This window comes from Carcharodon carcharias, chromosome 10 (assembly GCF_017639515.1).
Source record: "Carcharodon carcharias isolate sCarCar2 chromosome 10, sCarCar2.pri, whole genome shotgun sequence".
Classification (NCBI taxonomy): domain Eukaryota; kingdom Metazoa; phylum Chordata; class Chondrichthyes; order Lamniformes; family Lamnidae; genus Carcharodon; species Carcharodon carcharias.
The window spans coordinates 160,410,843-160,433,581 of record NC_054476.1 but is presented as its reverse complement, the minus strand read 5'-3'; the positions used below and the strand labels follow the sequence as shown (position 1 = coordinate 160,433,581).

The following is a 22,739-nucleotide window of genomic DNA, read 5'->3' as shown; positions in this document are numbered from 1 at the left end:
CAAGCAGAATTATAGCCATGGAGAAAATTCAAAAAAGAATAGAAATCTAAAAAAAAACAGGCAGTCAGCAATAGCTACCAATTAAAAAAGGATGAACCAATCAAATTGCTCAAAAATCCTTTCAAACACAAATTGGGATTCTCCATGAAGCAACTACTAATGGGAATAAGGGGTAGGATTTTCGGGTTTTTGCGTGGGCCCAGGAGCAGCCGGGAAATGGCCCGCTACCCGCAATCAGCCCCCAACCACAGTTTCATGTTGGCTGGCTAATTAACGACCAGCCAATGTGAAAGGCATGCGGAGAAGCTCAGCGTTGCCAGGGTGGGGGCAGGAGAAGGGTGAGCGCAAAAGTCTGCACATGCGCGGGGGAGCGCACACTCAAAGCTCCCTGAAGGCAGGGAGTTTCCTCAGGGAGCAAAGAATTTTAAAAATAAAGATTTTGAAAATCCAAAAAATAGTTCCCACATAGGACTCTCTCACATGAGCAGAAACATATTTTAAAAATTATGTCAAAACATTTTTTTAAAAATTAATATCGGAAACCTCATCCTGCCCATGGATGAGGTTTCCTCAAAAATGCAAAGGCCGCCTGGCCAATTCGCCTGCCCGCCAACCGTAAGTTTGGATGGGCAACGAAAAATCGCTGTTAATTAAAATACTTAATGGCCTTAATAGGCCTCTTAATTGTTGGCGGGCGCATTGCCAACTCTCGTGCGGACCCACTGGACAAAATATCACGCGACTGCACGATGACATTGGGACCAGTCAGGCGCATGTCCGCTTGCAGGACATAAAATTCTGCCCTAGGTTTGCAACATTATAAAGACATTTAAAAATGCAATGATAACAAAATTAATCGAGCTTAGCTAACAAATACAAATTTCTATCTAGGCACATGTCTAGCAACATTTCCCATTAATGGCCTATGCATGAAACCCGAGCCCAAACTCATGCAGGTACTCAGATATATTACTGTCAGCTGAATATACAAAACAAGTTACCAGCCTAAATCCCCCATCTGTACATACAACTTCTAGAAACACTTATGATCGACTTCACGATTCTACAGACTTCAAGTTTCTTTATTCCTTGATTGCAAGTGACCGCACAATCAGGCACACACACAAAACGTATCCTTATTTCCTTCATGCATATTTTAGAATATACGCACCTCATTGGACTGTTTGCCACTATATGACATTTTCTTGATAGCCACCACTTCATTAGTGCGAACATCTCGTGCCTATAAGATTTAATACCAGATATTACCAAGTTTAAGAAACTAAATTGAAAATTAAACCAAAAGTAACAGAGCAGTGCAGAATACAAAAATAACACAACCTGAATGAAATAGCGTTGGCCAGACATGGGTTGACCTTTGAAATTCCAAGAATAACACTTACTACCAATTTTCTTTGAACCATTTAAAAACTAAAAACTAATCCATAGTAAAATCAGTCTCAATGGATTACTCACTTCATTCTTCATGGAATAGAACATTCTCAATTGCGTTTTTCTTCCTTGGTTAGAATAATTTTGGACTTCTTAAATGTTATTTTGTAATCTAGGGTCTGGAATTTCAGATGTACCTACCTGCAAGAGTTAGCTGCACTATATTGTAAATTTTACTACTTCAAACAGTGGTTTCACACAACTAAACCAACCTGCTGCCACAGTAGTTTATTGGAAGTGGGGCAGGTCCACACCATGCAGGAAGCCCGACAGCTTTAGCTGCACATGCTGGTATTGGGCAAAAGGAAGGAGGAGGGAGAGGGCCCGCCTTTGGAAGTCCCTCGGCCCACTGAAGACACCCCGCTGCAAGTCATCCATCCTTTAACCATCCCCCCCACCGGCCTGTTTAACCTCCCTCTCACTGAGACCAATGACCCCGGAATTACCTGGTCACCTTCGTGTCATGGGACTGCCTGAAATCCCAGCAATGGTCACTGCTGCTGGGATTAAAGGGCTGCTATCCATCCAATTGGCCAGCAGCTCTCTAAGGCAGGACTTCCTCCCAAGAAAGGGTGGAAGTCTTGCATTAAAACAATTAGTGCTGCTCCCAGCATTAAATTGCTGCAGGGCAGCTGTTGGGATTGTGGATTGGTTACCCACCGCCCACCAACCCAAGGCAGAGAGGGAACTGCAGCGCCCTATAAAATTCAACCCATTACGTCAGCAAAGTCTGCATACAGGCCACCAAAATTGCTCGCCTTCACACCCAATTAAGAATTAACATTAAATAATGTAATTATATATTCTCTTTGACAAACATCATTAAATATTGGGATGATGCTGGCAGATATTATCTAAAGTGCACCTATGTAAACACAAACTGCTACTGAAACTCCAAGCTTCCAGCTGGCGAAACTAACACTTGATGGTACCTGATGGAGACAATAAACTTAGACATTTGTACTAGCAGCGATGCTGTGTAAAAGATCCCATGGCATTATTTAAAAAGTGGGAGAGTTGACACAGTATTTTGGTTAATATTGACCAACATCACATTGCTGGTTGTGGGACCTTGCAAAAATTTGCTACCTTCAAAAAGTACTTTTTTGGCTGTGAAGCACCCGAGGATTCCCTGAGGTTGCAGCCTTATCTCAGAAAAAATTCTTCTACATGAAATCCATGATCACCTTTTGCATTTCATATGAGAAAAATAAAGAATTTATCTGCAGTTTTAAATGCTGCCCTTGCCATCTGAGCAGTTACTCCAAATTACAGTATTGTAATGTGGGAGCCTTCACAAAATACTTCAGGCAGGTTGATATACTGATTTTTTTTTACAACCAAGGCCTTTCATTGAGGTCTGAATTCTAACATGTGTTGGCGGCCTATACAATGAAGTATTTGGTATCAGTCGACTGTCAGCCTCTAGACCTTCTATGCTACATACAGTTAATAAAAGGCTTAAAATTTCACTGGGTTTTCTACAAAAATAAAAAAAAATGGCTAGGAGGAAAAGGTTCTGCAATAACAACCAGATTCTTAACAGAACTTACTTATTGAAAGCTAACAAGGATATGGGGCTAAAATCCAACAAAGAGAAAGGATTTCAGAGGCAGGACAAATTACATACCACAAAAAAAGAAACAAAATCCTACTGCAAAATATGCTTTAGTAATTTGAAATGAAAATGCCTACTGGTGTGAGGACATTAAGGCCTTTTGGGAGCTAGACACTTCATAGGATTCTTTTTGCTTCTATGAAAATAGATGCAATTCTAATCATTTTAACTCAAATTACAAAGACGTACTTGGTACAATTATAGCCACTTTAGTATAGGCATTCATCCAATTTTAGTATTTAATTGCCATAAACATAGATACAGTAAGGCAAAATAATTAAAATGGCAAGACTATATAAGAGCTTATCCTTAAAATATGAAGCATAAGGTGGTAATTTAAAAAAATTGAAAGCTTCACTAAAGTTTTTATTTCAATTGCAGTTATGCCCAGAATGATAAACAGGGGAGTGGCACAAGGTGCATTACTCATTTGGAGAGCCAGCACAGAAACAATGGACTGAATGGCCTCCTTCTGTGCTGTAACAACTCTGCAATTCTCTGATTCAAATAACTGGCTGAATTTATGTATTTATTTTTAAAAAGCATACTTACAAAATAAACTGCTCCAAAGCTGCCATGGCCAATTTCTCGCAAATCCACAAACAGCTTTTCAGGATCTTCTCTGTAGAACAGCTCTGCTATTTCTGGGTCCTTTAGGCTTCCTGCTCGGTTGGTTGACGGCATCCTACTGTGCGGTTAGCCGTCTGACTATCTGGGTTCACACTGTCTTAATTCTTGCTGCATCTGCATCAATGAGGCCTCTTGAACATGGACAACTGAAAAAGAAAAAAATGTTAATTATTGAATTTGTAAATCCTCTGATCAAGAATGCTCTTAAGATGAAGTTGTGAATTAAACTAATGGTATATGCAATGATTAAACTAACTGAAATCTGATTTTTTTTCCCTGGAAACATTTCAAAATGATGATACTTAATAAAATTCCAGCCATAAAATAGTAACATACTTGCAACATGGCAGCAATGGTAGATTCCCAACCAGGGGACGCAAATCTGAATCAGACTCTTGATTGTCATGTGACAATATATGTTCTAACATGAATAGCTCATATTCTACTTTCCAACCAAGCACAGAACAAATCAACTTTTTCTTTGGATTCAAGGTGGAAAGAGGGAAAGAAAATATGTGTCAAACAGAAAGACAACTGAAATTTAGTAGTCTGTTTTACTTGCAGCAAATAAAACTAATAAAGAGAAAAAAAAAATTCTTCACAGTTGTGATGAATTAACAAGTTAACCAGAATGTGAATTACGCAGGATCTGGTAATTTAGAAATTCCATAAACATGGATAACACTGTGGGTTTTGTCTGAATATATAACTCAATAATTTAGTCAAACAGGAACATTAGAGCAGAAGTAGGCTCTTAAGTCCATTCCACCATTCAAAAAGATCATGGCAGATCTGTAACCTATTTCCATATATCCACCTTTGCCCTAAATCCCTTAATACCTTTGGATAACAAAAATCTATCAATCTCGGATTTAAAATTCACAACTGATAAACCATCAATTGTAATTTGCAAAAGAGTATTCTGAACTTCTATCAGCCATTTGTGTGTCAAAGTATTTCCTAATTTCACTCCTGAAGTCTAGTTCTAATTTTTGGACCACACCAAGACTCAAGGTCAAGGCTCACAAACCAGCAAAAACAGTTTCTATCTGATCCTCCTAATATCTAGACAACTTTGCTCAAAACACTCCTTTAACCTTATAAACTCCAGGGAACACAATTTGACTTTGTCTAATCTCTCCTTGTAATTTAAGCCTTAAAATCCAGTTATCATTCTGGTAAAAGTACGCTACACGTCTGCCAAGACCAAATATTTGCTCCTGAAGGTTTGATGTCCGGAACTGCTCAAAGTACTGTTTATGTGATTTAACCAGGGCTTTACATAGTTGAAGTTTAACTTCTACCCCTTTGTATTCTAATCTTCTAGATACAAACCATTCAATGAGCCTTCTTGATTATTCTCAGTACCTATTCATGACAAATATACATTTACAGTATAAACCACTGCTGTATAAGATTTAGGATTGCCTCTAAGAGCATTATACATATTTTACAGTCTGTTAATCAGCACAATCAGCATATTCATATTGAAAAGCAATTACTGAGGAGCACAGGGACGGGTGGCGGCCATTCAGCCGATCAAGCATTTCTGGCCTTCTATATCGCTTTCCTTTCAAACACTTCAACTGATTTTGGTCTCAGACTTCTGGGGCAGTTCCACATTCTTACTACTTCTTGTATGAAAAGTTTTAACTGATTTTATTTCCGTGGTTTAGCTCACATTCTAAAATTACACTCTGGAATACTCTATCAGAGCAGAGTCCTAGCCTACCTACCCCATCAGTTTAAATATCATCTGCAAATCATTTAACCTTATCTGCAGAAAATATAACCCAATTGCACCAGTCTCTTCAATCCCTTCATTCTAGATATCATTACAGTGAATTGCTTCTGTACTTTCTCCAAGGCCAAAATATCTTTTTGAAGATGGGATATTCAAAACTGTTGGGAAGAGGTGATAGCATAGCGGTATCATCACTGGACTAGTAATCCAGAGACCCAGGGTAATACTCTGGGGACCTGGGCTTGAATCCCGCCATGGCAGATGGCGGAATTTGAATTCAATAAAAATCTGGAATTAAAAGCCTAATGGTAACCACAAAATCTTTGTTGATTGTTGTAAAAACCCATCTGGTTCACTAATGTCCTTTAAGGAAGGAAACCTGCTGTCCTTACCTGGTCTGGCCTACGTGTGACTCCAGACCCACAGCAATGTGGTTGGCTCTTAAATGCTCTCTGAACAAGGGCAATTAGGGATGGGCAAAAATTGCAGACCTAGTCAGCATGCCACAGCCCATTAATGAATATTAAAAAAATTGTAAACTGTAGTAGCACTTCCTTTATTTTAGATTCGATACAGAATCAAGCCTCTGTGATATGTCAACACATTTATTTTTGATCACTTTCTTGGCACTTGTGAACTAGCTTTTAATAACCTTGGATACCTAAAGCCCTTTTTTACCCCCAACCCCTAATGATTTCCCATTTAGATTGTACTCCCATCTGCTCACCAAAACATTTCTGGAGAGAAGGCAATTAGAAAGTTATGGTGAGCATGGAAATAGTTAAGATGGATCAAAATGCGCTAGCTTATACCAACATACAAATTGGGAAGAGTAGCCCATTCAGCCCCCTCGAGCCTGTTCAACCATTCAATAAAATCGTGGCTGATCTGATTGTGCCCTCAACTCCACATTCTGCCTACCCCCAATACCCTTTGACTCCCTTGTTAGTCAAGAATCTACCTACTTACCTCTGCCTTAAAAATGTTCAGTGATCCTGCCTCCACTGTTCTCCAGGGAAGAGAGTTCCAAAGACTCTCAACCCACAGAAAAAAATTCTTATAATCTCGGTGTTAAATGGGAGACCCGTTATTTTTAAATTGTGTCGAGTTTTCGTCTCTCTCACAATGGGAAACATCCACCCTGTCAAGTCCCCTCAGGATCTCATGTTTCAATAAGACCACCACTCATTCTTCTGAACTCCAGTGGATACAGGCCCAGCCTGTCCAACCTTTCCTCATAAGATAATCCCTCCCATCCCAGGTATCAGTCCAGTGAATCTTCTCTGAACTCTCTCTAACACATTTATATCCTATGTTAAATAAAGAGATCAAAACTGTACACAGTTCTTCAGATGGGGTCTCACCAATGTCCTATACAACTGTAGCAAAATATCCCTACTTTTATATTCCATTGCCCTTGCAATAAATGTCAATATTACATTTGCCTTCCTAATCACTTGCTGTACCTGCATACTAACATTTTGTGATGAATGCACCAGGACACACACATATGTCTGTACCTCAGAGTTCTGCAATCTGTCTCCATTTATTTTTCCTGCCAAATTGGACAAGTTCAGATGTACACACATTATACTCCATCTGCCAAATTTGTGCCCACTCACTTAATCTATGTCCCTTTGCAGAATCCTTATGTCCTCTACTTTCCTACCTATCTTTGTGTCAATTTAGCAACCATGCATTCAGTCCCTTCATCCAGGTCACTGATATAAATTGTAAATAGTTGAGGTCCCACTGATCCCTGTGGTACTCCACTCGTCATATCTTGCCAACCCAAAAATGGCCATTTATGCCTACTCTCTGCTTCCTGTTATCTAACCAATCCTCCATCCATGTTAATATGTTACACCGCAAGCTCTTATTTTGCATTGTAACTTATGTGACACCTTGTTAAATGCCTTCTGGAAATCTAAGTACAGCACATCCACAGGTTCCCCTTCTTCCATGTTGCTTGTTACTTCCTCAAAGGGATCCAATAAATTATTCAAACATGATTTCCCTTTCACAAAGCCATGGTGACTCTGCCTGATTGCTTTGAGATTTTCTAAGTTCCCCACTATAACCTTCTTAATAGCAGATTCCAGCAATTTCCCAAGAAAACAAGCTAACTGGCCTGTGGTTTCCTGCTTTTTAACTCCCTCCATTCTTCAATGGAGGAGTCATAATCACTATTTTCAATCTAATGGGACCTTTCCAGAGTCTAGGGAATCTTCGAAAATTAAAACCAATGCATCTACTACCTCAGCAGCAACTACTTTTAAAACTCTAGGTGAAGTGCATCAGGAGCTGGGGACTTGTCAGCTTATAGTTGAAATAATTTTCTGAGCACCCTTTCCTGGTGATTGTAATTGTTTTAAGTTCCTCCTTCTCTTTCACCTCCTGAATCACAATTATTTCTGGGATGTTATTTGTATCCTTTACAGTGAAGACAGATGCAAAATACCTGTTCAATTCATCCACCATTTCTTTATTTTCAATTAATTCCCCAAACACTCTCTCTAGAGGACCAACACTCAATTTACTTACTCTTCCTTTTTAAATGCCTGTAGAAACTCTTACATGTTTTTATATTTCTAGCTAGTTTTCTTTTGTACTCAGATTTCTCCCTCCTTCCTTTGCTGTTCTTTACATTCCATCCAATCTTCTGACCTGCCACTAATCTCGGCGCAATTATACACTTCTTCTTTCAATTTGATACTGCCTTTAACTTCTTTAGTTAGCCACAGCTGGTGCTTAAGAGTCTTTCACACTGGAATGTATCTTTTCTGAGTATTTGGAAATGTCTCCTTAAATGTCTGCCATTGCATCTCTATTGACCTATTCCTCAAACGAATTTGCTAGTTCATTTTTTGCCAGCTGCCTTCATGCCCTCATAATTGCCCTTATTTAAGTTTAAAATACCAGTCTTAGATCCACTCCTCTCTCCCTCAACAGAATGTGAAATTCAATCATATTATAATCACTGCCACCCAGGGGTGCCTTCACCTTGAGGTCATTAATTAATTCTGCCTCAATACACATTACCAGATCTTATATAGCCTGCTCCTGGTTGGTGCTAAAACACACTTATGAACTCATCATCCAAGCTACCTTTGCCAATTTGATTCAACCAATCCATGCATAGATTAAAATCATCCATGATTATCACCATACTTTTCGCACAAACCCCCATTACTTCATCCTGTATACACCATCCAATAAAGTGTGGTTACTGTTAGAGGGCCTTTATAAAACTCCCAGAAGTGACTTCTTACCTTTACCATTTCTCATCTCTACCCAAACTGATTCTACATCGTGATCTCCAGAACTAAGGTCATCTCTCTACTGTACCAATGTCATCCTTAAATAATAGAGCTACTCGTCCACCTTTTCATAGCTTCCTGTTCCTCCTAAATGTCATGTACCCTTGAATATTCAGGTTACAGTCTGTCATTGTACAGCCAAGTCTCTGTAATGACTATCAGGTCATACATACATATTTATTTTTGCACTAAGGACTTTTTCCCTGTTCCTGAATATTTTTGCTTATTTCACAGTGATGTTTCCCCTTGAGGCAAATAGAGAATGGTACTGGTAACTCAAGGAGATAACCTAAATATAAACCTTCAGTTAATTGTTCTTTTGTGGGTGGGTGGCAGTGCTAGATCCTTTAATGTGAAATGAGAGCGCAATCTCAAGGTAAGAAAGACTGCAATGAGAAATAATCGAAAAAAGAAATAAAAAGCAAAACCATAGTTTTGAACAAGAGAAAATTCTTTACTTCCCTCTTTTCCAATTCTGAGTATCTTCTGCTGACATCACAGGTTGCTCTGATTCAATTGCACTGCTGGCAGATTTCTAGTAGCTCCCTCAAACAACTATTGTTTGTGTGTGTGTGTGTGTGTGTCTCTGTGTGTGTGTGTGTGTGTGTGTGTGTGTCAGTGTTACAAAATCACACCTTGTGTAAATATCTTCTCTGATTTAATTACATCAGTTGCTCCTGTAACCGTTGCTCCTGTAAACAGGCTGAATGTCTTACTTTTATGAAAGCTGCCTCATACTGGCCTACATTTGCATAGGAGTATAACCCAGGGGTATAACACTAGTCTGTAATTTATAACCTGAACTACGTTTGTGCTTCTCATGCAGTTTCTTCAATCTCACTAAAGAGGAGCCAAGCAAAAACGGTGAGGTGGGTTAAGCTGGTTTATTTCACAGCAAAGTGAACATATAGAATCACTTACTTAACTGGATTCTCTCAATTCAATCCATTCATCAATGACACAGATAGGTGGAATTGTAAGCAGTGTAGATGGAAGCATAAAATCACAAAGATATTGATAGATTAGGTGAATTGGCAAGTGTGGGAAATAGATTTCAATGTAGGCACGTGTGAGATCATTCACTTTGGACCTATGAAGGTTAGATCATAATGCTTTCTAAATGGTGAAAAGCTTGGTGGAGGTCCAAGACATGGGGCCCAGGTATATAGATTGGTAAAATATCATGGACAAGTACAAAAAACCAATTACTACAATGATAATTTGACCCTTGGAGTCCAGCTAAGAGAAAAGATAACATGAACTAGTGTTGTATTCATTGAAAATTAAGAATTGATTTGTTTGAAGTTTTCAAGATATTAAGGGGTACTGATGAGATAGAAAGGAGATAAAAACAAAAAAACTGCGGATGCTGGAAATCCAAAACAAAAACAAAAACAGAAATACTTGGAAAAACTCGCAGGTCTGGCAGCATCGGCGGAGAAGAAAAGAGTTGACGTTTCGAGTCCTCATGACCCTTCGAGAGAACTGTCGAAGGGTCATGAGGACTCGAAACGTCAACTCTTTTCTTCTCCGCTGATGCTGCCAGACCTGCTGAGATAGAAAGGAGAAACTGGTTGGTGCCGGGGTGGGGGGCAATGTCGTAGTGGTATCTAGGACTAGTGAAATTGCCTAAATATTACAGCCAGGCCTTTCAGAAGTGAAGTTAGAAAATAGTTCTACACGTATTTGTTCTCTTCCACAAAACGGTAGTGGTACTAGATTAATTTTAAACCTGAGATTGATAAATTTCTGTTAACCAAAGTAATTAAGGGGTATGGAGCAACGGGAAATAGGTCAATGCTGTTAGGTCACACATTAGCCATGCAATAAGGTCTAAGTTAGGTTTTACAGTGCACGTGTGTAAATGCATAGAGCTTAATAATTTGAGCTGGTGACCTACAGCGCAAATAGCCACATGGTAGTATGATGTGTGGCGATAACAGAGACTTGGCTCAACAGAAAAAGGCAGGACTGGGCATTAAATATTCCTAAATACAAGGTATTCAGGAAAGCTGGGATTGAAAGAGGAGAGGAGGCTGCAATGATTAACAATATTACAGTCCTGGAGAGGGAGGATGCCCTGGAGGAGTCAAGGACAGAAACTATTTGCTTAGCTAAGAAACAATATAGGTGCCATGACACTATTGGAGTGTATTCTATACACAACCTTCTAGTGAAAAAGATATAGAGGAGCAAAATGGCAGGGAAATTATAGAGGGGTGCAAAAGCTATAGAATAGTGATAATGGGGCACTTTAATGATCCTAATATAGACAGGGATAATAACAGTACAAAGGCCAAGAAAGTGGAAAGAATATCTAAAATATGTTTAGGAGAACTTTATTGATTAGTATGTTTGCAGTCCAACAAGGAGGGAGGCACTGCTGCATCTGGTTCTAGGGAATGAGGTTCATAGGAACATAGGACCTAGGAACAGGAGTAGGCCACTCGGCCCTTTGAGCTTGCTCCACCATTCAGTATGATCATGGCTAACCATGAATTGTGACCTCAACTCCTGTCCTATCTGGACCCCACAGCCCTGGACTCCCTTGTCCATCAAAAATTTATCTAACTCAACCTTGAATCAATTCAATGACCCAGCCTCCATGGCTTTCTGGGGAAGGTGGGTCAAGTGCAGCAAGTGTCAGTATAAGGACATTTAGGGAACAGTGATCATCGCGTCATAGGATTAGATTAGTTTAGTTATAGAAAAGGTAAAGCAGCATTCTGGAGTAAAAATACTTATTTGGCAGAGGGCCAATTTATGTAAATTGAGAATGCTTCAGAGCGCTGAAGAGGAGTCATATGGACTCGAAATGTTAACTCTGTTTCTGTATCCATAGATCCTGTCAGACCTGATGAGATTTTCCCGCATTTTCTGTTTTTATTTCATGGTTAACTAACTTGATTATTTCTCAAGTTGATGGTTGATGTGCTGTATGTGGACTTTCAAATGGCATTTTGATAAGTACCACAAAGCAAATTTGAATAAAAGCAGAACTATAGCACGGAAATGAGGTTGGCTGAGTAACAGGAAATTTATGGAGAGTAGTGGTACAGCTGTTTTTCCAAACTGGAGGAAGATATACAGTGGTGTGAGTACTCGGACCTCTGCTTTCCTTGATATATATTAATGATCTGGACTTGGGTATGCAGGGCACAATTTCAAAATTTGCGGATGACACAAAAATTGGCAGTATTCTGAGCTATGATGAGGGTAGCGATAGACTTCAAGAGGACATGAGGCTGTTGGTGGAATGGTTGGACACATGGCAGATGAAATTTAGTGCACAGAAGTGTGAAGTGATACATTTTGCTAGGCAAAACAAGGAGAACAAATATAATTTCAAAGGGAGTGCAAGAACAAAGACACCTGGGGATTTATGGGCAAAAATCATTGAAGACGGCAAGACAGAAAAGAAGGTTAAAAAGGCATATCAGATCTGACCTTTAAAGATAGAAGCATAGAGGACAAAAGCAAAGAAGTTATGATGAATTTTTATAAAACTCTGGTTTAGCCCTCTGCCGGAATAGTATGTCCAGTTCTAGGCACCACCTTTAGGAAGGATATGACTGCTTTAGAGACGGTGCAGGAAAGGTTTACAAGACTGGTTCCAGGACAAGGGACCTCAGTTATGTGGATAGATTGAAGAAGCTGGAGTTGCTCTCCTTATAGAAGGTTGAGAGTAGAATTGATAGGAATCATGAAGGGTCCAGGCAGAATAGATAGAGAGAAACTGTTCCCATTGGCATAAGGGTTGAGAACCAGAGGACACCGATTTAAGGTGGTTGGCCAGAGAACCATTGGCAACACAAGGAAAACATTTTCACTTATAGTGGGTGCTTAGGATCTGGAATGCATTATCTGAGGGTCTGGAGGAGGCATATACAATTGGAGCTTTCAAAAGGAAATTGGATAGTCACTTGAAGAAAACAAATTGCAGACCTACAGGGAAAGGGGAGTTTAACTGACTGAGTTGCTCTTGCAGAGAGCTGCCACAGACAACAGGCTGAATAGCCTTCTTCTGTGCTGTGACCATTCTATAGTCTCACTGAATAGCAGAACAGGCACAAGGGGCTAAATGGCCTACTCCTCCCCTTATATTCCTACAGAATATCTATGTCATAATACCAAATAGAGACACTTTTTTCAACCCCAGAGTGTGGCCAAAATAAGATGGCTTCTAATTATCCATAATTTCTAACTTCTTTGCCTCATCTATGATCAAAAGCATTCACAGCATATTCTTTAACAAAGCCAACTATTTTTGCAGCCTTCCTGTTTCAAAAAGACCCACCTCCTCCACCGTGACCTCAAGCCTATGTGTCACAGTCTGTCCTGTCTCCCTCACTACTCAACAAAAAGGGTCAAATGTTTTCCAGTAGAACAGGTGCAAGATGTTTTTGGTTACTGACACTCTGATGAATTGATTATTTACAGTTTATAAAGATTTCTCAGCGTGAGCTCATTAGCATTTTCCCAATCTAATACCTCAGCCTTTTCCACACACTTGTCTGAATATATTCAGCTTATAAAAACCCAATATTAAAAGCTTTTTCACTTCCTATCTGTGGAAAAAATATAAGGAAATCTTGAAACATGACAATTAGCTTACACAGCAAATTCTGGCAGTCTATCTGACAATAAGGGAAGCATCACAACCAAGGTCAACAACTTCTCACGCTATATACATGCACAAGCATCTCCAACAAGAATCAATGGATGAGTTCAATGATTTTCCCCTTTCCTGGTCCAGGCCGCCAATGCCAACTGTAATGCTTCCAATGAACCAGTTTTGCCTAGCTCACGGCAAACCAGGGAAACTTCTTGTGTGCATACAGCTCAGTTCTGTATCAATCCAGCATTTAACCACTGAACCACTAAGGAATTTTCAACCTTTTCTACTTAATTCAAAGTAACTGCACCTTTAGTATTTATTAAGTTTAATCAAATTATGCTATCTGGATCAGCTATTCATGTAGTTAAGTAAAGCTCACCAGTGTATTAGACCACTATTAAGGCAAATCTTCTATCACTTCCTCCCCTTGACAAACATAAAACAGATCAATCAATAGCACATTGTAATGTGTTTTTTGTATACATCTCAAAAAAGCTTTCTAAAAAAATGGTCTAACATGCATGGACCCAAGTCAAAATATCAAAATTTGCATTACATCCAACTTCTGCAGCAGAAACAATGCAAGAAAGTTAACTGGTTCCTTAAATGGCCTACAAATTTATCGACGCCAATGATTTTTTAGTTATATTTAATATTCAATTATCTTAAACCATTTACATAAAACATTCTAAAGCCTAATTAATAATTTATCCTCATTATTCTTCACACACATATGCCATTACATGATAGTCACTGGAATTTATTTCTAGAGAGCAACCTTTTCTCTCAAACTAATAATTTGCTATATGGCATTCACCAGACTGCACAACTCTGCACGACAAAATGCTCACGAATCAGGGAGTATAAGAGTTGCACTCACTGGTTCTATTAATAAAAATAAATACAGTAAATACTTCAGGGCATTTTGCTGAACAATAGACAATATGATCATAGTTTGGATTTTGAACGATGGGGGAGGAGCGGTTTTAAACACAGTAAAACAAGAACAGTAAAGGAATGTTCTTAGGATAAGATGATGATGTCACATTGTTGCATCCTTTCGCAGTGTGGCTTTTTACAAAAAGGACACTGTTGTTTAAGAACAACTGCTGCTATCCCAACATGCAGTTCTCCATACATCTGTTGATTTGGCTAGTAGGGTGAGCTGCCAGTATGACATAAAGTCACATGGCACAATCAGGAAGACAGCTGAGGAGATTATTCTTTGGCTTCCTTAGTGACTTCACTTCTGTTTGGTTTTATTGTTTGGCAAATGTCATCAGTAAGTGTAAGCTTTACTCACAGAAGAATGCTGGCAATGCTGATCCTGCATTTGCACAGCAGGAGGCTCCAGATGGCCCACTGCACTTCGTTGCATTAATGCTAATTTCTTTAAAAATCCTCTGGACTGTGGTCACAAAACTATGAGAAGCTGGCACTTCCATTACCCTTTTCAATTTATTGACTTCTGTGGGAACTTATATCTATTTATAACATTATTAGATGTTTAGAAAAAAACTAAACATGTTACATGTATAGTATGAACATAATCTAAATTCAAGTGTCATTTCTTTCGATACTAAAGCACCACTAACTGGTAAACAGTTAGAAACCAAAACCAAGATATTTGATAATAGCGAAACAAAAAGCACCTCTTTTTAGTTTACACATATTAATCAGGTATTGTACAAATCACATCAGACTCACTGATATTTTTCTCTGCAAGTTTATCAAGGGACGGTTTGCAATTGATTAACAGTACTGTTGCCAATCCTACAGTTTGAAATCACTTACTAGCAACAAGGAGCTCAAATAGGCAGTTTTGAGATGAGGGGAGGAGAAAGTAAAGCTGGGCTAGCAATAACTTCATTCTTTCAAATTTGGCAGCATAAAAAAAGCTAAGGTTCACAGCATTATAATAACCTAAAACTGAGATTACGCGACAACTATAAACTGAACTTTAGCTCTTGTACTTTGTAAAGCCATCTAAGGATGTTGATAAATTTCTTCTGGGGAGGCAGTGACGTAGTGGTATTGTCATTGGATTAGTAATCTAAAGGCCCAGGGTAATGCTCCAGGGTTCAAATTCCACCATGGCAGATGGTGAAATTTGAATTCAATAAAAATCTAGAATTAAAAGTCTAATTATCACCATGAAATCATTGTCAATTATCATAAAAATCCATCTGGTTCACTATTCTCCTTTAGGGCAGGAAATCTGCCTAGTCTGGCCTACGTGTGATTCCAGAGCCACAGCAATGTGGTTGACTCTTAAACACCCTCTGAAATGGCCTAGCAAGCCACTAAAAAAGTCTCAATGATGGGGGAGCCCAGCATGTCATTGCAAAAGATCAGCTGAAGGACTTGCTACAATCTTCAGAAAGGCCTAGTGGATGATCCATTTCAGCCTCCTACAGAGGTCCCCAACTTCAAGGTTGCTAGTCTTCAGCCAATTCGATTCACTCCACGTGATATCAAGAAACGGCTGAAGACACTGGATAGTGTAAAGGCTCTGGGCCCTGACAATATTCTGGCAATAGTACCGAAGGCCTACGCTCCAGAACTTACTGTGCCCCCTAACCAAGTTGTTTCAGTACAGCTTGAACACTAGCATCTAGCCGGCAATATGAAATTTTGCCCAGGTATATCCTGTACACAAAAAGCAGGACCAAATCCAACCCGGCCAATTACCATCCCATCAGTCTACTCTCAATCATCAGTGAAGTAATGGAAGGAGTCATCAAGTGTTATCAAGCGGTACTTGCTTAGCAATAACCTACTCACTGACACTCCGTTTGGGGCTCCACCAGAACCACTCAACTCCTGATCTCATTACCTTGGTTCAAAAGAGCTGAACTCCCGAGATAAGATGAGAGTGACTGGCCTTGACATAAAGGCAGCATTTGACCGAGTGTGGCATCAGGGAGCTCTAGCAAAACTGGAGTCAATGGGAATCAGTGGAAAACCGGCCGCTGGTTGGAGTCATACTTAGCACAAAGGAAGATGGTTGTGATTGTTGGAGGTCAGTCATCTCAGTTCCAGGACATCACTGCAAGAATTCCTCAGGGTAGTGTCCTAGGCCCAACCATCTTCAGCTGCTTCATCAATGACCTTCCATCATAAGGTCAGAAGTGGGGATGTTCGCTGATGATTGCGCAATGTTCAGCACCATTCACGATTCCTCAGATACTGAAGCAGTCCATGTCCAAATGCAGCAAGGTCTGGAAAATGTCCAGACTTGGGCTGACAAGTGGCAAGTAGCATTCACGCCATACGTGCTGGATAATGACCATTTCCAACAAGAGAGAATCTAACCATCGCCCCATGACATTAAATGGCATTACCATCAGTGAATCCCCCACTATCAAAATCCTGGGAATTACCCCAGGAACTGAACTGGACTAGCTATATAAATACTGTGGCTACAAGAGCAGGTCAGAGGCTAGGAATCCTGCAGAGAGTAACTCACCTCCCTACTCCCCAAAGCCTATCCACCATCTACAAGGCACAAGTCAGGAGTGTGATGGAATACTCTCCACTTGCCTGGATGTGTGCAGCTCCAACAACACTCAAGAAGCTTGACACCATCCAGGACAAAGCAGCCCGCTTGACTGGCACCTCACCCACAAACATTCACTCCCTCAACACCAATGCACAGTAACAACAATGTGTGCCGTCTACAAGATGCACTGTAGGAACTCATCAAGGCTCCTTAAACAGCACCTTCCAAACCTATGACCACTACCATTTAGAAGGACAAGGGCAACAGATATATGGGAACGCCATCACCTAGAAGTTCCCCCTCCCCCGCAAGCCACTCATTTTCCTGACTTGGAAATATATCGCCTTTCCTTCACTGCTGCTGGGTCAAAATCCTAGAACTGCCCCTCTGGCAGCACTGTAGGTGCAGCTACACCACATGGACTGCAGTGGTTCAAGAAGACAGTTTGCCACCACCTTCTTAAGAGCACTTAGGGAGGGGCAATAAATGCCAGCCTAGCCAACGAAGCCCACATCCCTTGAATGAGTAATAAAAAAAAATTCTCCAATGTTTTCCAAAATCATGGTTCTTGAGTTATAAAATCGCACCTCCTTTTTTTTGGCTATTATTTGAATACAGATAATATATCTACTAATCATGCCTTATCATCCATTATTCTTTACCTCTTAAGCAACAAACACATTTACAAATTCAATTTCCTAAATCCAAGACACACATTTAGAAGTCTTTATTTTCAACTTCCTTCCTTATATGTTTTATTTGCTAAATTTCCTCCCCTCAAATTCTAATAATCTCTGTTAATTTGGATAAAAGGAAGTTAAGGAGGCAAGGGAGGAGATTGCTGGGGCCTTGACAGAAATCTTTGTATCCTCACTGGCTATGGGTGAGGTCCCAGAGGACTGGAGAATGGCCAATGTTGTTCCATTGTTCAAGAAGGGTAGCAGGGATAATCCAGGAAATTACAGGCCGGTGAGCCTTACGTCAGTGGTAGGGAAATTATTGGAGAAGATTCTTCGTGACAGGATTTACTACCATTTGGAAGCAAATGGGTGTATTAAATGAGAGGCAGCATGGTTTTGTGAAGGAGAGGTCATGTCTCACTAACACGATTGAGTTTTTCGAGGAAGTGACAAAGATGATCGACGAAGGAAGGGCAGTGGATGTTATCTACATGGATTTCAGTAAGGCCTTTGACAAGGTCCCTCATGGCAGACTGTACAGAAGGTAAAGTCGCATGGGATCAGAGGTGAGCTGGCAAGATGGATACAGAATTGGCTTGGTCATAGAAGACAGAGGGTAGCAGTGGAAGGGTGCTTTTCTGAATGGAGAGCTGTGTCTAGTGGTGTTCCGCAGGGATCAGTGCTGGGACCTTTGCTGTTTGTAGTATGCGTAAATGATTTGGAGGAAAATGTAACTGGGTTAATTAGTAAGTTTGCAGACGACACTAAGGTTGGAGGAGTTGCAGATAGTGAAGAGGATTGTCAAAGGATACAACGGGATATAGATCGGTTGGAGACTTGGGCGGAAAAATGGCAGATGGAGTTTAATCCAGACAAATGCAAGGTAATGCATTTTGGAAGTCTAATACAGGTAGGAATTATACAGTAAATGGCAGAACCCTTAAGTGCATCGACGGACAGAGGGATCTGGGTGTACAGGTCCACAGGTCACTGAAAAGTGGATAAGGTAGTCAGTAAGGCATACGGCATGCTTGCCTTCATCGGCAGGGGTATTGAGTATAAAAGCTGGGAAGTCATGCTGCAGCTGTATAGAACCTTGATTAAGCCACACTTGGAATACTGCGTGCAATTCTGGTCACCACATTACCAGAAGGATATGGAGGTGTTGGAGAGGGTGCAGAGGAGGTTTACCAAGATGCTGCCTGGTCTGGAGGTTATTAGCTATGAGGAGAGGTTGGAGAAACTCGGATTGTTCTCACTAGAGCGACGGAGATTGAGGGGTGACTTGATAGAAGTTTACAAAATTATGAGTGGCATGAACAGAGTAGATAATCAGAAGCTTTCTCTCAGGGTGGAAGAGTCAATTACTAGGGGACATAGATTTAAGGTGAGAGGAGAAAACTTTAGAGGAGATGTTAGGGGCAAGTTTTTTTATGTAGAGGATAGTGAGTGTCTGGAATTCGCTGCCAGAGGAGGTGGTGGAAGCAGGTACGATAGTGTTGTTTAAGAGGCAGCTTGACAAATAAATGAATAGGATGGGAACAGAGGAATACGGACTCCGGAAGTGCAAAATGTTTTAGTATGACAGGCAATATGATCGGCGCAGGCTTGGAAGGCCAAAGGGCCTGTTCCTGTGCTGTACTTTTCTTTGTTTCTTTTGCTTAACATTTTTCATTTTTTGTGAATACTTTTCATAGCCCAATTTGCTACTTTTTGCATAGCATCTGGAATTATTTTATATTGTTACAATCCTCTGAATTCAAATGTTTTAATGCAAATTTCTAACATGTTATTAAACATTTGTAAAAAGCTTATATACTGCAAGTACTTTAAATGGAAGCCCAAAAAGACATTCATTTTTGAGCCAAACTCAAGCTATAGCGTACTAACTGAAAAACTTGCTAGCCTTTAGCTTTCTGCCTTTTGGAATACTGGGTTACAGTCTACTTGCACCCAATGGGTATAACCACCCATCGCCACCACCCGCCTCCCCCAAAACAGAAAAGGATAGGTGAGACTCATTAGCCTTGGTTGCAGCCCACCTAGAAACCGTGAAGAAGAAATACAGAACTAACTCAGCTACTCTTGCCAAGTATGTGGCTCAAGAATTCTGCGTATGAGTCACGATCTGCTATAAGGCAGAACCCAATTGATGGTCAGGTTATACTAGGAGAATGTTCCATATAAACACTTGCTGACTCTTATGAAGGCATTAACAATTTCAAGTATAAGAAAGAAGATATTAAACAAATCCAGTATTTTCCTTTAATTCCACTGTAATAAAAGGACTTTTTTAAAAAACAGAAACTGTTATGTTAACAATTTTACCAAATTGAATTTCCAGCAATTTTTTTCAATGTTTGAGGGGCCAGCCAATGCTTCAGACTCACATAAGCTGCTAGATGAGCATTCCATAATTTTAGGGAATTTTTAAAAATTTGACTTTTAAAGTTTAAAAAGTTTGCAGTAAATCCTATTCTTGCACATTTATATTACAAATTTTGCTTATCTGCAAAGCAAAATGTGTAGTATAACTTGTCTATTGTGAAATGCATGTTCAAGTAATCATGGAGACTAGTAATTGGATGGGATCAGTACATTCAACAAGAACTGCTAGATTTTGTTGAGTTTACAGTAATGAATTTCAGTTAACTTAGGGTCACATTTCCTTTCCAAAGTGTGTCTGCATTTCTGTAGAAATCCACATCTGCCACTATACACAGATGACATCTTGGTTTCAATTTCCTTTTAAATAAGGCCCTTTTTTAAATTTAATGTTACAACTTGCATTCTGTTATCTCAATGTTTCAGCAATGTACTTGCACATGGCAGATTGGGACAAAAATTGCATCACAAATATTTTGCATTTTGTGTTAAAAGTGAAGTGTCATCTATTATGCAATTGCACAATACCCTACATATATTTCAGTTCTCCCTGAAAATTTCCAAATAATCAATGTAGTTAAAATTTGGGCAAACAGTACCAATTTTTTTCACTTATAGGAAGTTTCCAATTTATCATGTAATCAGGTAATATTTTCAAAAAACTCTGTCAATCAGTACAACAGCTGTGAATTTTAATTGGGAAAATTAAATCTAAAGTTGACTTAACAGATAAATACTTTAGAAAGTCCCTTTCAATATCAACATTTTACATTCCATGCTTGGATTTTAAAACAATATACACGTTCAATTAATTCCCTGAAGCCACAAGAGGCCTATGCAGCTCAAAAATGCAATTTTCATGCAGATTTTGTCTGTGGATACTGTTCAATATTTTCACAACCTACACAAAATACTTCACACCAAGAAAAATTAAATTATATGTACCTCTGACTAACAACAGTCAACCCTTTGTCCTCATCACAATGTGTTACCTTTCGTCTCTACTTTCATTTTCTCCCCCCACTACACATCAATTTTTCCTTTCAGCCCCATCTTGTCTTTTAATTTAGTTCAATTCTTTTCTCTGCGATTCAGATATGGACTGGGTTTAACGTGCAATATATACCAGGAAAATCTATTTGCTTTTTGAAACCTTTCAATTATAGCTTTATCCTAGCAAATACAAGTATAGAAAAGTAGGTCGAAAAGTAACAATTATAAATTTTTAAAGAAACGTACAGTCAACTTAGCACACAGTTCAGTCTTTACAAACATGACAATCTAAAACTAAAACAGAGCAACTTGCCTGAACAGCTCACAAGTCCTTATAAAAATGTAATTAATATAAATTTTACATTAACTGAATATTCCATCTTCAAAAAGAAATCTAGATTTCGTGTCACATCGAATTAGATTTCAATTTGTGAATTAAGCAATTTCTGCGGTGGTATAGTTCCTTTAATTAAAAGTATAAAGTTGTTGTTACAATTAATTTTGAATCATTTAGCATAATAAAGAACTAGATATATATAGTATGCTTCAATGAAGAGTTCGCCAAGTGTCTTCAATCATGTAACAATAAAGCAATAAAGACCTTGCCCAGTAAATAAATACTGTGGCACTTAAAAATTGATCACTAAATAATTCCTATTATAGGATTCATCAGCTAAGTGTACCAATAATAGAAAGGGAGAGAAGGAATGAAGAAAATATCGAAATGAGGCTCTTGAGGTTCTTCTGCTGGCGTTGCCATAAACTGGTACAAAAGCGAGCACTAAAGAATGACCATTTTCCAATGCATTCAATATACAAAAATCTTAATCTTCTACTGTATAACTATCTCAGTGAATCATCAAGTGCAGTAAAGAGTTATCTTTCGTGCCCTGGTGAAAGAAAATTGTCTTACTGAAAAAGATACATTACATCTTCAAGACCTTGTTTACCTTACTACTGCACAGTACTTCCCACAACACATTTGTATGAAACACCCAAGGGCCACATCTCAATCGAATAGAACCTCTACATCTTCCATTGCAGGTTTGAGAAGTAAAATTATGGAACCAACCATTTAACAAAGGCAGGTGTGAATGCACTGCAACAAGTGCTCTGCATCACCAGAGAGACTGAAGCTAAATTAAATGGGTCATCTCTCTATTGGTGGTGTATTCCCTCAAAATTGATCCTCGTACTTTCAGTGAGAGCTTTTGCCCAAATTAAGAGCAGTTTTATTGGCTGAAGGGAACTTTCTCTGGATAAGGTAAAAACAGAATTTTGATTTATTTCTTGGCTCAGAGAGGTGATAGAGATAGCAGCTCATTGGATATTGTCAATATCAGACAAAAAAACATGAGCTCCTCAAACTTGACATGGGGGGGGGCGGGTGGTAAAGAGAGCGGGGTTGAAGAGTAAGTTGGAATAAGTCTGTTATCGCGCCTGTTTTACAAGGTTATCATTCTATATGTTTAAGAATAGAAATCAGTCGTGTTTGCTTTGTGTGTGTTCCTGTTATTCTGCACTATATGCTAAACACACATTTTGAGACCTGCCATCTTCTCAGCAAATTTATCAAGGCGTATGTAAAAATGTTATTTGGGTCTCAGCTCTTGATGCAATATAGTGAAATCAGCAAATACTTAATAGATGTCAACCAATTTTTAATACATTCAAATATTTGATCAACACACACTTAAATTGGCATTTAATGATTTCATAGGTAAGCTACCATAGTGATTATGTTACTGGACTAGTAATCCAGAGACTAATGACGGAGAGATACGAGTTCAATCCCAT

At 39.2% G+C, this 22,739-nt stretch overlaps 1 protein-coding gene across 3 annotated transcripts in view; it reads right to left on the bottom strand.

The window, feature by feature from the left end:
• taok1a (TAO kinase 1a) overlaps nucleotides 1–22,739 on the bottom strand; it is a 169,391-nt gene that overhangs the window by 68,987 nt on the left and 77,665 nt on the right. For all 3 annotated transcript variants that reach the window (XM_041196835.1, XM_041196834.1, XM_041196837.1), the window contains exons 2-3: nucleotides 3,623–3,846; nucleotides 1,172–1,243 (exon numbers count right to left, since the gene is read on the bottom strand). In XM_041196835.1, coding sequence (XP_041052769.1) covers nucleotides 1,172–1,243; nucleotides 3,623–3,754 — 204 coding nt within the window. In that variant the 5' untranslated portion in view covers nucleotides 3,755–3,846. The remainder of the gene's footprint in view (nucleotides 1–1,171; nucleotides 1,244–3,622; nucleotides 3,847–22,739) is intronic.